Raw genomic sequence first — 15,526 nt, 5'->3', positions numbered from 1 at the left:
AACTCAGTAAGTTGTTTAAAGGTCAGTAATTTAACATATTGACCTTCATCCATGAATTTCTCGGTTGCTACTGTAATAAATGCAGTAGCAATACTAATGACGGTAGTAAAGAAGGTAACATGTATTCAGCCTTTACTATGCAAGGTATGGCTCTGGGCTATATTGTTTACACCCCAGATTAGCAGATTATAGCCTCCCAGCAGATTATTGCCAGGTTTTTGTTTTTTTTTTTAAAGATTTTATTTATTGATTTGACAGAGAGAGAGAGAGAGAGGTCACAAGTAGGCAGAGAAGCAGGCAGAGGGGGAGGGGGAAGCAGGCCCTCCACTCAGCAGAGAGTCCGATGCGGGGCTCAATCCCAGGACCCTGAGATCATGACCTGAGCCGAAGGCAGAGGCTTAACCCACTGAGCCACCCAGACGCCCCTTTCCAGTTATTTTTGAAAATAAAGTTTTACTAGAGCACAGCCACACTCTCATTTACATATGGCCTGTGGCTGCTTTCACACGACGGTGGCAGAGTTAAACAGTGACACTAAACACTGTATGGCCCACAAAGCCTAAAATGTTTACCAACTGACCCTTTACAGAAAATGTTTACAGACCCCTGCTTAACATGATTCATTTTTTTAGTGAGATAAACTGACATACAACATTATGATAGTTTCAATATATGATTCAATATTTGCATATATTAAAAAATGATCACCACAATAAGTCTAAGTTAACATCCATTACCATACACAATGACAAGAGTTTGCTTTGCCCTTGTGATAAGAACTTTAAGATCAGGTACCTGGGTGGCTCAGTCATTGAGCGCCTGCCTTCGGCTCAGATCATGATCCCAGGGTCCTGGGATGGAGTCTCATACCGGGGTCCCTGCTTGGCTGGAAGCCTGCTCCTCCCTCTCCCGCTCCCTCTGCTCATGTTCCCTCGCTTGCACTCACTCTGTCAAATAAATAAAATCTTTAAAAAAGAAAAGAAAAAAGAACTTTAAGATCTACTCTCTTAGTAACTTTCAAATATGCAATATGGTATTATTAACTATGGTCACCATGCTGTATATTACATCCCCATGATGATTACCAAATTTAAGCCTTACTGCTCTCTGAGATCAACACTGTTATTATCCCCATTTTGTAGATTGGGAAATTGAGCTTAGATTAAGTCATGTGCTTGGACTGCACAGCTAATTAAAGTGGCACAGCAGGATTCAAAGCCAACCGGTCTGTTTCCCAGGTCTGTTCCCTGTGTTTGACCTGCTAGCATTTCTGTAAAGTAATAAAAGGGAAGAGTTACCTTCGGAATTCCTATACATAGTTTGCTCACATCTGTCAAAGTGGAAAGTGTAAATGGTTTGACAGGGTCTTGTATTGTGGTAGAATCTTTGGGGTCATGCCCGGCCAGCATACCTGTAAGGAGAAATATTTAGGAATGACAGACAGAATGTTTTACAGGGAAATTTATAATGTTTTGAAACTCTATGGAATCATATAAATACCCAACACAATTGCTGCATCATCCACACGTCTGGTTAAGATTCCTGGCACATCCATTGAATTCACCAGGGGAATGAGGCCATGACGAGAAACTAAGCCATAGCTTGGTTTGAAACCAACAACCCCGCAGTGGGCAGCTGGATTTCTGGTCGATCCTCCTGTATCTGATCCTAAAGCCCTGGAATTTAAATGGAATTTTCTTTAGAAGATCTCCAATTATATCTGGAATCTATTTTTAAGTGTATATACTTTTAAACTTTATTTCCCCCTGGTTATACAAAAGTCAGACATGCTTGTCTCAGAGAACTCCTAAAATACAGAAGAAGTGTAAGGAGGTAACAAAATATTCTACTGCCTAAGGCAAACACACTGTTGACATTTTGACATATTAACTTCAAGACTTTCTTAAAATGCAGTTTTCTTTCGTGGCTCAGGTCATTCTGTAATTTTAACTTCCTATCTCTTTTTTTCTTATCATGAGCCTTTTGCTAGCTCATTAAAATTACTGAAAATTTAAAATATGTACAATATCCCATCATAACAATTGGTGATTCCCAGGATTTTAAAGCCTATCAGTATATACACAGACACCTTATACCTTCCTTTGATGGCAGTTTTACAGTATGCTTTTACAAACTCAACACACCTCTCCCAGAAATTCATACACAGAACCTTCCGCTACCTCATTTAGAATCACAGATAGAAATGTACTTTAATTTATTTAAACATATATGTTGTTGCCAACTAGGATAATAGCTGCATGATAAATTACTTTGTAATAAACACCTTTGAACATAAATCTTTGCCCATATGTCTGGTTATTTTTTAGGCTGGCTTCCAAGAAGTAGCGTTAATGAGGCATAGGGTCTGCCTGTTATTCTAATTTCTTAATCTGTATTGTCAAATGACTTGTCAGAGAGGCTCTGCCAATTTATATTTCCAACTGCAGTGAATCAGATTTGGGCTTATGTTTCATCATCATCACTGAGTACTAGCAGTTCTAAAAGCTGGTTAATCTGAATAACGAAAAATCTTTGTTAATGTGCATTTTTGAATAATTTTTCACATTTATTTGTATTTGCATTACCCAACTATGAAGTGCCCATTTCTTTGCTCAGTTATCTAGAGAGTGTATGTTTTTCTTATTAAAGACAAAACAAAAAACTAATCTTGAGGACATTTTGCTAAGTGAATAGGTCAGTTATAAAAGCACAAATACTGAATAATATTCACTCGAGGTACCTAGAGTCTAAGTTCCTAGAGACGGAAGGTTAAAGAGTGATTGCCAGGGGCTAGGAGGACAGGCAAATGGGAAGCTGTTTTTTAAAGGGTACTGAGTTTCAGTTCTGCAAATGAACCAAATGCTGGAAATTGGTTGCACAACAATGTGAATGTATTTAACACTGAACTATGCACTTAAAAATGGTTAATATGGTAAATTTTAAGTGAGATACATTTTAACATAATTAAACATTTTTTTAAACTTTATTTCAGAGTAAAAGTTTTTCTGATTAGGAAAGTGTATGTGCCAACTAGAAAATTTAATGTTATATAAGTATATGGAGTATAAAGTGAAATTTCTCTTATCATCACTGCCTCCCTAATAATCCTGTTATGTTTTGATATACTCACACAGATACTTCCATGCAACTAATATATATATGTATATAATTATTTTAACAGAAAGAAGGTCATCTTGTACATAGTATTCGGCAACTTAATTTCCACTTAACAGTGTACCTTTGGTATCTTTCCCTGACACTACAAAGCTTTCTAGCTGCTTCCTTTTAGTGGGTACATAATACTCCAAGAACCTTCCTGTTGTTAAAACTATCATAAAAGCAGCAAATCCAAAGGGGGGAAAAACAAAGTAGAACACTCTCTACTTTGGGACCCATGCAATCTGGAGTTACTTTGGGTCTGTGCTTCTCTTGACTATACCCAGAATAAATCTTTGGACTGAACAACGCTCCTACCAGTCACATGGCCCTTGAGCTCTACAGAAAATGCAAATAAGATTGTCTTTCTTAGCAAGCCCGCCTAAGCTACAAAATCAGGCTGTTGCTTTCACAATTTCTAAAAGGACACATTTTCTTATTAGGATTCACTGACGGCTGTGTAAAAAAGTAAAACCTGCATTTCCATAGGAATTACGTGTCAAAATGCCATCTCCTCAAAGCACATTCAGGAAGATGAACATTAAGTAGGGTGATGAGGGTAAAAAAAAAAAAAAAAGGGGCACCTAATCTTGCAGTCCTAACTTGTCAGAGCTCTCATTAATATTAATGCAATGCTATAAAATTCTACAGAGATAAAATGAAATGGTTTTACTTGTAAATAAGATTTCAGAGAAACTAAAAACAAAACAAAACAAAACAAAAAACAACAAAAAACCCCTGAAGAATCTAAATCTCCACAGCTCTAAAAAATATAAATAATTTATTGGTTGGAATGTCTGTGAAAGAGCTTAGTTTCAGTGGATAATTAAGAAGAAATAAAATACACACAGTACTGCTAAAGAAACACATTCAATTTTATACTGAAACCGAGAAAAGTAAGTAATAGTGGTATTTATTTACTCTTCTTTAGGCGGTTAAGAAATGCTTTACAAATGGGAACTTGAAACATAAAACATGATGGATGGATTCTCCCCAGATACAAAATAGGACAGTTGAACAAGTCAGCTCCTAACAAACGGGAAGAAAACTTTACTCAGTGACACCCATTTTTAGTTGTAGATTTATGAAAACACTATTTTAAATATTCTATTGATACACACCAGGAACATTTCTTGCCTCTCTCTCTCTTTTGTTAAAGATTTTATTTATTTATTTGACAGAGAGATCACAAGTCGGGAGAGAGGCAGGCAGAGAGAGAGAGGGAAGCAGGATCCCTGCAGAGCAGAGAGCCCGATGCGGCGCTCGATCCCAGGACCCTGAGATCATGACCCAAGCCAAAGGCAGAGGCTCAACCCACTGAGCCACCCAGGCGCCCCATTTAGGTGAAGGATAAACCATCGTTAGCAGTTGAGCAGCACTCAACTAAAGCCATGGTATCTTCGTCCCTAAATATTTATAACATCAGTGAGCAGACACCCAAATAAATTATTTTAAAAATGAAATTTAGTTATGCTCACTGGTTTATTCTGCAAGATAAACAAAATCATGTTTTTAAGAAAACCAGATATTATAGAGGAAGAGTTAAAATACTATCTTGAAGTTAAATGTATAAAATACACATACTGTACAGTTGAGTATATTTATAAGCTATAATTCTGATATACCATCGAGCACCAATAACTCACTAATAAGAAATAAAAATAGCACAGTATGAAGTACTCTCTTGTTGGGTTCTGAGGCTGGTTTATGACTATTTGTATCTGGCTGGGCTTTAAGGTACAAACAGAAAAAAGCATCTTACGCAAAGCATGTGAATGCTGCTACGGCCGCCGCACTCCCTCCTGAGCTTCCTCCAGTTATAAGCCAATCTGAATCCTCGTTCTCACCCTGGGGCTTCTGCTTCCTCTTTTCTCTGTATTGTTTTGAATAACTCCAGGGGTTTTTAACTGGTCCAAATGCACCATCTGTGCTTCCAGACCTGAGATGAAGTGAAGCAAGATATCTTCATGAAACTTTCATTTTATATGAAAATTTCGCCTTCTGATTACATTGTCTGTGCCTAACACTGTATAATCCACTGGAACTTGAACTGGAAAAGGCAAGAATCCTGCTTAGATGCAGCCTTCATTAATTAGACGTTTGAGGAGGTAGAGGATGGGAAGTAAGAGCATGTGCTAGAAAGCAGAGAAAACTAGTCTGTTAAGAAAAGAGGATTTTTACCCCAGTTGATCATCCAATTCAGCTTACGATGATTTCCCTTGTAAATCATGGTTTTCCAGTTGTACAGGGTCATAGACATTCAAAGGGTTAACAAGAAATCCTCTGAAGGATTCCCTCTTTTATCCAGATGTTTTAAGACAAGCGTAAGTTGACTAATAATTTATTTTAAAAGTTTTGAAATAATTTCAATCTTACAGGTAAATTGCAAAAATCAAAATAATATGAAAAGAACTTTATACCCTTTACCCAGATTCACCCATTATTAACAAATCACCCAATTTGCTTTGCCATCTCTGTGCTTTTTGTGTGTCTGTAACATATACAAATCCTTTTTGTTTCCGAACCACATAAGGGTAAATTAGGCATATCATGGCCCTTTACCCTTAAATATTTTGGTATGTATTTAAGTGCATTTCCTAACACTAAGGTCTTCCCTTGTGCAGTTGCAGTACAATTATCAATCTCAGTAGAATTAACATCCATACAATATTTTTATCTAACCCACGGTACGTACCCCAGTTTGGTCAGCCGATCCAGTAATGTCCTTTACAGCACTTTACCCCCCTTCCAGTACAGGACGGAGTCTCGAGTCTGGTATTGCATTTGGTTATTGTCTCTTTAGCCTCTTTCTGTCTTTTTTTTTTTTTTTTTAAGATTTTTATTTATTTATTTGAGAGAGAGAGAGAGCATGAAAGAAGAGAAGGTCAGAGGGAGAAGCACATTCCCCATGGAGCTGGGAGCCCGAAATGGGACTTGATCCCGAGACTCCGGGATCATGACCTGAACCGAAGGCAGTTGCTCAACCAACTGAGCCACCCAGGCGCCCTCTTTATGTACTTTTTAAATCATTCACCACCCAACAGACATTGAGTTATTTCCAGTTTTTGGCAATTACAAATAAAGCCACAATAAAACTGTACTGAAAGACCCTAGCCATTGCTTTTATGTAAATATAAGTCTTCCTCTCTTGAGCAAATATGTAGGACTAAGAATGTTGGATCATATGATGTTTACCTATATAAGAAACTTACAAACGATTTTCCAAAATGGCTATACCATTTTGCATTTCCTACCGACATTGTGTGAGAAACCTAACTGCTCTGTATCCTGGCCGGCCCTTGATAGCGGCATTTTTAAGCCATTCTAACAGGTGTATGTATCTCCTTGTGGTTGTAATTTGCATTTCCTCGATGACTAACCATGTTAGCTTTTTTCCATGTATTTATTGCTAACTATGTATCTTCTTTGATGAAATGTCTGCTTACATATTTTGCCCATTTTTTTTTTTTTAATTGGGCTGTTATTTTTTAGTTGGTTAAGGTTCTATGTATACTGGATGCCAGTTCTTTCACAGATACAGGTTTTGTAAAGATTTTCTCTCAGGCTGTGGCTTGTTTTTTCATTTTTTAGTAGTGTATTTCAAAGTAGAGAAGTTCTTAATTTTAGTGAAGTCCAATCTATCAGTTTTTTATTTTACAGCTTGTACTTCATGCATCTCATCTAAGAAATCTTTGCATAACTCCATGTCACAAAGATTTTCTCCTGTAAGTTTTAGGTTTTACTTTCCTTGGGCTTTTAATCTGGGAATATTTTCGTGGCCTTCCTTTATTTTTTATGATATTCATATTCTATTTTTAATTTATTTTTTTAAAGTTTTTTTTTTAAAGATCTTTTTAAAAGATTTTTTTGAAAGATTTTAAAAAATCTTTAAAAAGATTTTTTTTAAAAGATTTTAAAAGATTTAAAAGATTTTTTTAAAAGATTTTTTTTAAAGATTTTTTTTTAAAGATTTTTTAAAAAAAGATTTTTTTAAAAGATTTTTTAAAAAAAGATTTTTTTAAAAAGATTTTAAAAGATTTTATTTGACAGACAGAGATCACAAGTAGGCAGAGAGGCAGACAGAGAGAAAAAGGAGGAAGCAGGCTCCCTGCTGAGCAGAGACCCCCCGATGTGGGGCTCAATCCCAGGACTCTGGGATCATGACCTGAGCCGAAGGCAGAGGCTTTAACCCACTGATCCACCCAGGTGCCCTAAAGTTCTTTTTTTTAATATTTCATTTATTTGACAGAGATCAGAGTACAAGCAGGGGGAGGGAAGCAGGCTCCCACTGAGCAGAGAGCGAGATGTGGGGCTTGATCCCAGAACCCTGGGATCATGACCTGAGCCAAAGGCAGACGCTTAACTGACTGAAACACCCAGGCATTCCAGATATTCATATTTCAGCAGAATGTTTCTCATTTCAGACTTACCTTTTGTTTTCTGGTTATTAGTTTAAGTTTTAACATTCTCAGCTGGAATACTGCATAGATTATGGTGTGTCCTCAGAGAATCACATCTAGTGTTACACGAAGTCCACTTACATTCACCGATTATGTTCATTTTGATCAGCTGTTCAAGGCAATGTCCTAATAATCTATGTTCGAGTTTACTCCCATGGATAATTCATTCAACATATATTACTGAGTGCCAAGAGATACCACTGCAAATCAGAGAGTCAAAGACTCTGCTTCTATGGAACAGGGAGCATAGACCAAGCAAACATTACAGATATGACAAGAGTTATAAAAGGGAGAATAGAAAGCGCTTTTGGTGACACACTGAATGCTTTCTCCCCCAAATCAGGAACAAGGCAAGGATATCTGCTCTTATTACTTCTACTCCATGTTGTACTAAAGTCCTAACCAACACAATAAGAAAGAGAAATGGAAGAAATAAAATTGTCTCTATTTGTAGATTACATGATCATCTACATGCAATATACCAAAGAATCTGCAAAGATCAATTAGAACCAGTAAGAGAGCTTAGCAAGGGCATGGAATACAAGGTCAATATAAAAAAATCAATTATATTTCTATATACTAACAAACGATTAGACATTGAAAAGATAACCATGTTATATAGCATTAAAATTACTTTTTTTTAAGATTTTATTTATTTATCTGACAGAGAGAAGTCACAAGTAGGCAGAGAGGCAGGTGGAGAGAGGTGGGGGGAAGCAAGCTCCCTGCCGAGCAGAGAGCCCGATGCGGGGCTTGATCCCCAGACACTGAGATCATGACCTGAGCCAAAAGCAGAGGCTTAACCCACTGAGCCACCAAGGCGCCCAGCATTAAAAATTTGAAATACTTGCGAGGGGGCCTGTGCCTGGGTGGCTCGGTCTGTTAAGCATCTGCCTTGGGTTCAGCTCATGATCTCAGGGTCCTGGCATACACCCCTACATCGTGGGGCTCCCCACTCAGCAGGAAGTCTGCTTCTCCCTCTCCCTTTGCAAGCCCCCTACTTGTGCACATGCTCTCACTCTCAAATAAATAAATAAATTCTAAAAAATATATTGAAATGCTTAGCAATAAATCAAATTACATAGAAGATTTATATGCAGATAATCATAAAAATACCGCTGAGAAAAATTAAACAAAATCTAAATAAATGGACAGATACAAGGTGTTCATGGATCAGAAGACATATATTAAGATGTCGAATCTCCCCAACTTGATCGATCTATAAATTCAACACAATCATAATCAAAATCTCATTAAGCTTCTTTGTAGAAATCAGCAAGCTGATTCTAAAACTTCTATGGAAATGCAAAGGACCTAGCATATGTAAAATAATTTTGAAAAAGAAAAAGTTAATGGCTCTCACTACCTAACTTCAAAGCTTATTGCTATAAAACTGTAGGAACTGGGGCACCTGGAAAGCTCAGTTAAGTGTCTGCCTTTGGCTCAGGTCACGATCCCAGGCATGTCAGGCTCCCTCTTCAGGGGGGAGCCTGCTTTTCACTCTTCCTCTGCTCCTCCCTCCCCATCTCACCCTGCCCACTCATGCTCTCTTACTCTCTCTTGTTCTCTCAAATAAATGAACAAAATCTTTTAAAAAATAAAGCTACGGGAATCAAGATAGCATCTTATTAAAGTAAACAGAGATACACAGATCAACAGGACAGAATCCAGAAATAGATGTATATATGTATATTCCAACCGATTTTTTGATAAAGGAACCAAGGTAATTTAATGAGGAAATGATAATCTTTTTTTTCTTTTCTTTCTTACAAATAGTGCCAGAACTATTGGACACGCGCAAGTAAATGAACCTTGGCTTTATTCACACCACATACAAGAAAAATTAACTCAAATGGATTATGAGTCTAAAGGTAAGAACTATACAATGTATAGGAGAAAAATCTTTTGTGACTGTGGGTCAGTAAAAATTTCTTAGTTAAGATACAAAAAGCATTGGGGCGCCTGGGTGGCTCAGTGGGTTAAAGCCTCTGCCTTCAGCTCAGGTCATGATCCCAGGGTTCTGGGATCGAGCCCTGCATTGGGCTCTCTGCTCAGTGGGGAGCCTGCTTCCTCCTCTCTCTCTCTGCCTGCCTCTCCACCTGCTTGTGATATCTCTCTGTCAAATAAATAAATAAAAATCTTAAAAAAAAAAAAAAAGATACAGGAAGCATTGATTTTAAAAGAAAAAAAAAGATGAAGTGGACTTCATCAAAATTAGGAACTTTCACGAATGTTCAGAGAATGAAAAGACAAGCCAGAGACTTGGAGAAATTATTTGCAAATTACCTATCTGACAATGGACTTGGATCCAGAATATATAAAAGAACTCTTAGAACTCAGTAAGAAAAACAACCCAATTAAAAAAAAAAAAAGGGTAAAAGATTTGGATAAATGCTTCACCGAAGAAGATACATGGGTAGCAAAATAAACACATGATGTTTAACACCATTAGTCATCAGGACAATGCAAACTAAAACCAAAATGAGGTCTGACTGTATACCTATTAACCAATAAAACATAATCTCATAGAGGGACTGAGAAACTGGCATTAGGGTCCTCAAGAAATCACCTCAGGGCTTTTGGGTTACCTATGTTTAATGAAATTAAAGACAGAGATGAAAGAAAGAAATATAAGAGAAGACAATTTCAATTTTATTTACCCCATTGCGAACTCATCTAAATTTGTTTTCCCCATCAGGACAGCTCCCTGATCCAACAACTTCTGAACAACTGTAGCATTATAAGGTGGTATGTAACCTGAAAAAAATCCAGTTATTTTTATTGTAGGAGAGAAAACAGTGAACATGCAAGAAACAAGATTTTAAACTATATATATACATATATATTTTATATATATATTTTAAACTATATATATATATAAACTATATTTAAACAAGATTTAAACTATAAATCATATGACATGTATTCATTATTCCTAATTTGAGTAGTAGATAGGACTTTCTTCCAAAAGCTAGTTAATTTTAATTTTCCTACTGCTAATTGCTGTTTTCCAAAGGCAGTGGTTATATTCATTATTTTTTTTAAAAAGATTTTATTTATTTATTTGACAGATAGAGATCACAAGTAGGCAGAGAGACAGGGAGGCAGAGAGAGAGGGGGAAGCAGGCTCCACACTGAGTAGAGAGCCCGATGTGGGGCTCGATCCCAGGACCCTGAGATCATGACCTGAGTTGAAGGCAGAGGCTTTAACCCACTGAGCCACCCAAAGCCCCTAAATTCACTTTTTTTATCATCTAAAAACACTGACTTTAACAGTTACTACTGCACAATACTGAATGCTAGAGATGTAGCCAATTCATTTGAAACTAATTGCACATCATTATTTTGCTCATTGTACTTGAAATGCTATATCCCATAGTAATTTTTTATCTTTTCCAGTCAGAAACAGATCTTTATTCTCAACTGAAATTTCATCTAGTGTGTACTCCAAGACAATTAACAACAATCCACCTATCCTGGGGCATACTCCTCAGAGACTTCCTTTCAGTGTGTAGCACTCTGAGCAAGATTTTGCCATGTCTTTTTCCTTCTAGGATCCAGGAATCTTGAGAAACTGGTTTCCTTCTGACCCACTAAACTGTAAAGAATAAAACTAAGCATCACTATATACTCAGATAAATATAGTGATAGAAGAAATGGAGGAGTTGGGAAACAAAAGACAACTAGACAATAGTAGTGAACCCTCACACCACCCTCAAGAGAGGGGCCATGACAGCCACTTCCTCCCTAGTCCTGTGGTATCGATGAGTGGGAGTCAGAGGGCACTGAGTGTGTGTGTGGTGGTCAGTTAGTAAATCTTCCTAAGTAGGATTTCTAAAACATCCTAATAGGATACATCCATTAAGCTGGCTTACCTCTAAGGAGGAATTCTGCAGTCCGAAAGAGACGATAGTGAAAATATTCCAGCCCAACTACTTTTGCATATATAATTAGCCTGAAACTACCCTGGTGCTTTAGTATCTTATCTTTAATTTAAACTGAAAAAAATATTTTTATAAAACTATTAATGCTCTGGACGATCAAACTTTACCTTTCAGCATGTTTGAGGCACAAGTTGTCTCAATGCCGGACGTGCTAAAGTTGTCTTTTACTGCAATGGGAATTCCATCTAAATCCCCAAGTGAGCGACCTGCATTAAAAAACCAAAAGAATAGGAGTTATATCCAGAATATAAAGACACATTAATACTAGTTATTGCAGTAACTATTAGTTTTTGGCGAAGGTACTTCTTCATAAATCAAGTTGATGTTAGAAATTATTACATTTGGACATCAGAAAACATCATATACCCATTAGCCTTATTTTTTATTGTACTTCATGGCAAGTTCTTGATATAAGGCTATGTTTTATGTTAAAAAAACCTCACTTGCCAAATGGAGACTGCTATATCCAATTAAATTCTTTCTCTAGGAATATTCTAATTAAGTATAACTCACAGCAATTTACCTTTCTTATATCTTTTCTCTGATTCTTCAGCTTGCTTTAAGGCCACCTCTTCTGATACAGTAATGTAAGCGTTTAGAAACTTGGTCTTCTTGATAAGAGCAAGACATTTTTGACAGAGCTCTGTTGGAGTAATTTGGCCTTGTTTCAGTGCTGCAGAAACCTGTAATATATACAATTCAAAAACCTTTTACTGAGGCTGCAGAAGTTTCAAGTATTATACTGAGTGGACAGGTAGAGTGGTGAAGTGTAAAATGTTGAAGTGAAGCTTGGATTCAAAACCAAGAGAGCTCTATACCTTGGGAGCGTGATGAGCGAGTGTAACGCACCCATCAGCTTGAGTGAGGGTGCGGGGCACAGCAGCCGTCGCCCGAGTGGAGGAATGTGCTTTTTTTTTTAAAAGATTTATTTATTTATTTGACAGAGAGAGACACAGGGAGAGAGGGAACACAAGCAGGGGGAGCGGGAGAGAGAAGCAGACTTCGCACTGAGCAGGGAGCCCAAGGTGGGGCTCGATCCCAGGAACCTGGTATCATGTCCTGAGCCGAAGGCAGATGCTTAACGACTAAGCCACCCAGGCGCCCCAGGAATGTGCTGTGTGTGGGGTTTTTTTTTTGTTTTTATTTTTATTTATTTATTTATTTATTTTTAGGAATGTGCTGTTTTTAAGTCAGGTTTGCATCCCCAAGGGCAGGGGTTCAGGCCATTGCATCTAGTAGGAGCAGAGGCTTGGCGTGGGTGGGACACGAATGGGGGTAGATTATGCACAGGTATAGCTTGGCCGGAACACAGGCAGTACAGAGTGAGAGCAACAGACCGGACAAGGCCCTGCAGGACCTTATGGCTCCAAGTGAGATCTTTATATGTTACTGCAGAATTCGAGTAAGAGCCACTACAGATTGAGAAAAATGCTTATAAAATATGGGTTCAAAAGCACACCAAAACCAAACTTCTCCGCCATCCTGTATTGGATGTGTTAGAAAGGCTGGTAAAGAAAGTGTTAGGATCAACTGCACCACAAGTGGCCAGAATCTATATGTTTGTAGTAAGCGAACCTTGAAGTGATGACTATTTAATACTTCCTGGAGGAAGTAATAGTAAGTGCTTCCTAATTAGATAAAAGCAATGAATAGTAAGTCAAAGACAACACCCAAGCTTTGCAGATTATCCAAACAGAGTTGGATGAGATGAGGGCTCAGGGAAAAGGTGGATGGGTAGAGTACAATTTACTGAGTATTTACCAAGAGCCAGATACCGTTGCTTTACTTACATGCGTTACTACCTCACTTAACCTTAACACAACCACGTAAGTTGTCATCTTATTAACCCTCACTTTACAGATGCAGAAACTGGAGCTCAGAGAGGTTAGTGATCTGTCCGAAGCCACACAGTAGCGCAGGGTAGAGGGAACATTATAACACGTGCCCTTTCACCACCTCTCTGTGCCAGAACAAGCTCATTTCCTCCTGAGCTGACCGCATCTCCAGGTGTCCTACATCCACCAAGCAACAGCAGTCTGCATTTGAGGGGAAAATCTGCCAATCATCTGCTCTCCGCTATTGAATAAATCATCAAAGCAGCGGTATTTTTTTTAAGTTTTTTTTTTTTAAGATTTTATTTATTTATTTGTCAGAGAGAGAGAGAGGAGCGAGAGTGAGCAGAGACAGACAGAGTGGCAGGCAGAGGCAGAGGGAGAAGCAGGCTCCCTGCCAAGCAAGGAGCCCGATGTGGGACTGCGATCCCAGGATACCGGGATCATGACCCGAGCTGAAGGCAGCTGCTTAACCAACTGAGCCACCCAGGTGTCCCACAGCGGCATTCTTAGGGCTGAGGGTTTTAGAAAAGCAAAACAGCGGGAACAGGAACGGAGAGGTCCCTTAAGGCTGATGCGCAAGAGAAGGAAAGCATGGCTGAGGGGCGGCTGGGGGAAGGACCCAGGAAGGGGGGGGGCAGCTGGGGGATGCCACAGCCAAACTGCAGTAATGAAGAAAATTATGCCTCTCTTTCTTTCTTTGCCTCTCCTGAAGTTTCCTAATATCTACTATCCTCAGGCTGCTTTCTGACTTGCCAGCTGGTATAAGAATACAAGAGAAAGGCATTAACGGTTGTGGTTACAAGGGCAAGAAATGAGATTGTCCGGGAGCACTCGTTTTAAATGGTGTTGATCTTCATTAGGACCATTCTTAGGAAATTCAGATTTGAGAAAGTCAGTAAGAGAATTGGAGCAGAGAAATGAAAACAAAGACGCTACCTAGCTAGAATGGCCTGACGATAAGGAGTGTGAAACCGAGCAGTGCAGCTTCCCTGGGGCAAAACTGAAGGTGGCAGAGCTGAATATAAGACGAAATCAACTCTAAAAGTTTTTGTTAAACCAGACTCGCTCTCCCTGACTTCTTTTCTCTAATGGAAAGTAGGCTTTTCCTTGAGAGCCCTGCTTCTCCTGCAGCTTTCTCAAGCGATGACTGTTTTAGTTTCCAGGCACCAAGGAGCAGAGTCGAGTGGGGGAAGGGAGCATGTGCATCCTCCTCGTTCTTCAATGCCTTCCTCTTCCCCTTCATTCAGAAACGCCAGCTCAGCTGAAGGACAGGCCTTGGAGGAGCTTAGATCACTCTCCCTGGGGTGTGAATCCACCGTCTCCCGAGTACTCCTTTTCATTCACTGAAGATTTTCCCACTTAGCTCTCTTTGATCTTTACAGTGGCTCCTGCTGTTATTCTGGTTGATTTCAGACTTCAGGTAATGTACACTGACACCTGGCCTCTCAGTTCTTGACGTCATTTTGGGCAATCTTTTCCTTCACCTTGCCCCAGTTACCAACTCAGCTCAGACTGCGTCATAAATCTCTATAACCTCCAAGCCTCCATTTGAGTTATCCCACACCTCCTGTCCATTCAGCTCGTTTGCTCACCACCCACATAGTCAAGAAAAAAATGGGGACCTCAGTCCTACAACTGCAAAGAAACAGAGTCTGCCAGCAACTGATGAGGCTGAAAGGGGACCCTGAGCTTCAGATGAAACCACAGCCTTGGCTGACCCCTTGATTTCAGCCTTGTGAGACTCTTGTGAGCAGAGAACCCAGCTATGCCATTTCTGGACGCCTGACCCACAAAACTGTAAGATGAGAATAGGATTATCTTAAGCCAAAAAGTTTATATTAATTTGTTAGGCACCAAGAGAAAAATAATACAGCTTCTTAGAAAAAATAAGAAATCTTCACTCTTCTTAGAAACTAGGGGAAGAGATAAGTGTAAATACATATAATTTAGTCCATTTGTCCCTATAACAAAATTAATGTCAATAAAGGCACTTAGTTATTATCCTAGATTATCCTAGGTGCTTTATATTTATTTTTTTTTTTTTTAAAGATTTTATTTGACAGAGATCACAAGTAGGCAGAGAGGCAGGCGGGGTGGGGGGGTGGCGGAGAAGCATGCTCCCTGCTGAGCA

At 38.7% G+C, this 15,526-nt stretch overlaps 2 protein-coding genes across 2 annotated transcripts in view; one reads left to right on the top strand and one right to left on the bottom strand.

The window, feature by feature from the left end:
* Positions 1–15,526, bottom strand: part of QRSL1 (glutaminyl-tRNA amidotransferase subunit QRSL1) — a 43,818-nt gene that overhangs the window by 23,403 nt on the left and 4,889 nt on the right. The window contains exons 2-7 of the mRNA XM_032858239.1: positions 12,084–12,243; positions 11,668–11,766; positions 10,277–10,373; positions 4,919–5,095; positions 1,501–1,676; positions 1,299–1,411 (exon numbers count right to left, since the gene is read on the bottom strand). Of these exons, the coding sequence (XP_032714130.1) occupies positions 1,299–1,411; positions 1,501–1,676; positions 4,919–5,095; positions 10,277–10,373; positions 11,668–11,766; positions 12,084–12,243 (822 nt within the window). The remainder of the gene's footprint in view (positions 1–1,298; positions 1,412–1,500; positions 1,677–4,918; positions 5,096–10,276; positions 10,374–11,667; positions 11,767–12,083; positions 12,244–15,526) is intronic.
* Positions 14,998–15,526, top strand: part of RTN4IP1 (reticulon 4 interacting protein 1) — a 49,916-nt gene continuing 49,387 nt past the window's right edge. Inside the window, exon 1 of the mRNA XM_032858243.1 lies at positions 14,998–15,192. The gene's annotated coding sequence lies outside the window, so the exon portion shown is untranslated. The remainder of the gene's footprint in view (positions 15,193–15,526) is intronic.

This window comes from Lontra canadensis, unplaced genomic scaffold (genome assembly GCF_010015895.1).
Source record: "Lontra canadensis isolate GAN:19392208 unplaced genomic scaffold, GSC_riverotter_1.0 scaffold14, whole genome shotgun sequence".
In the NCBI taxonomy this organism is placed as follows: domain Eukaryota; kingdom Metazoa; phylum Chordata; class Mammalia; order Carnivora; family Mustelidae; genus Lontra; species Lontra canadensis.
The sequence above is the reverse complement of the archived record's forward strand: the minus strand, read 5'-3'. Positions and strand labels throughout refer to the sequence as shown.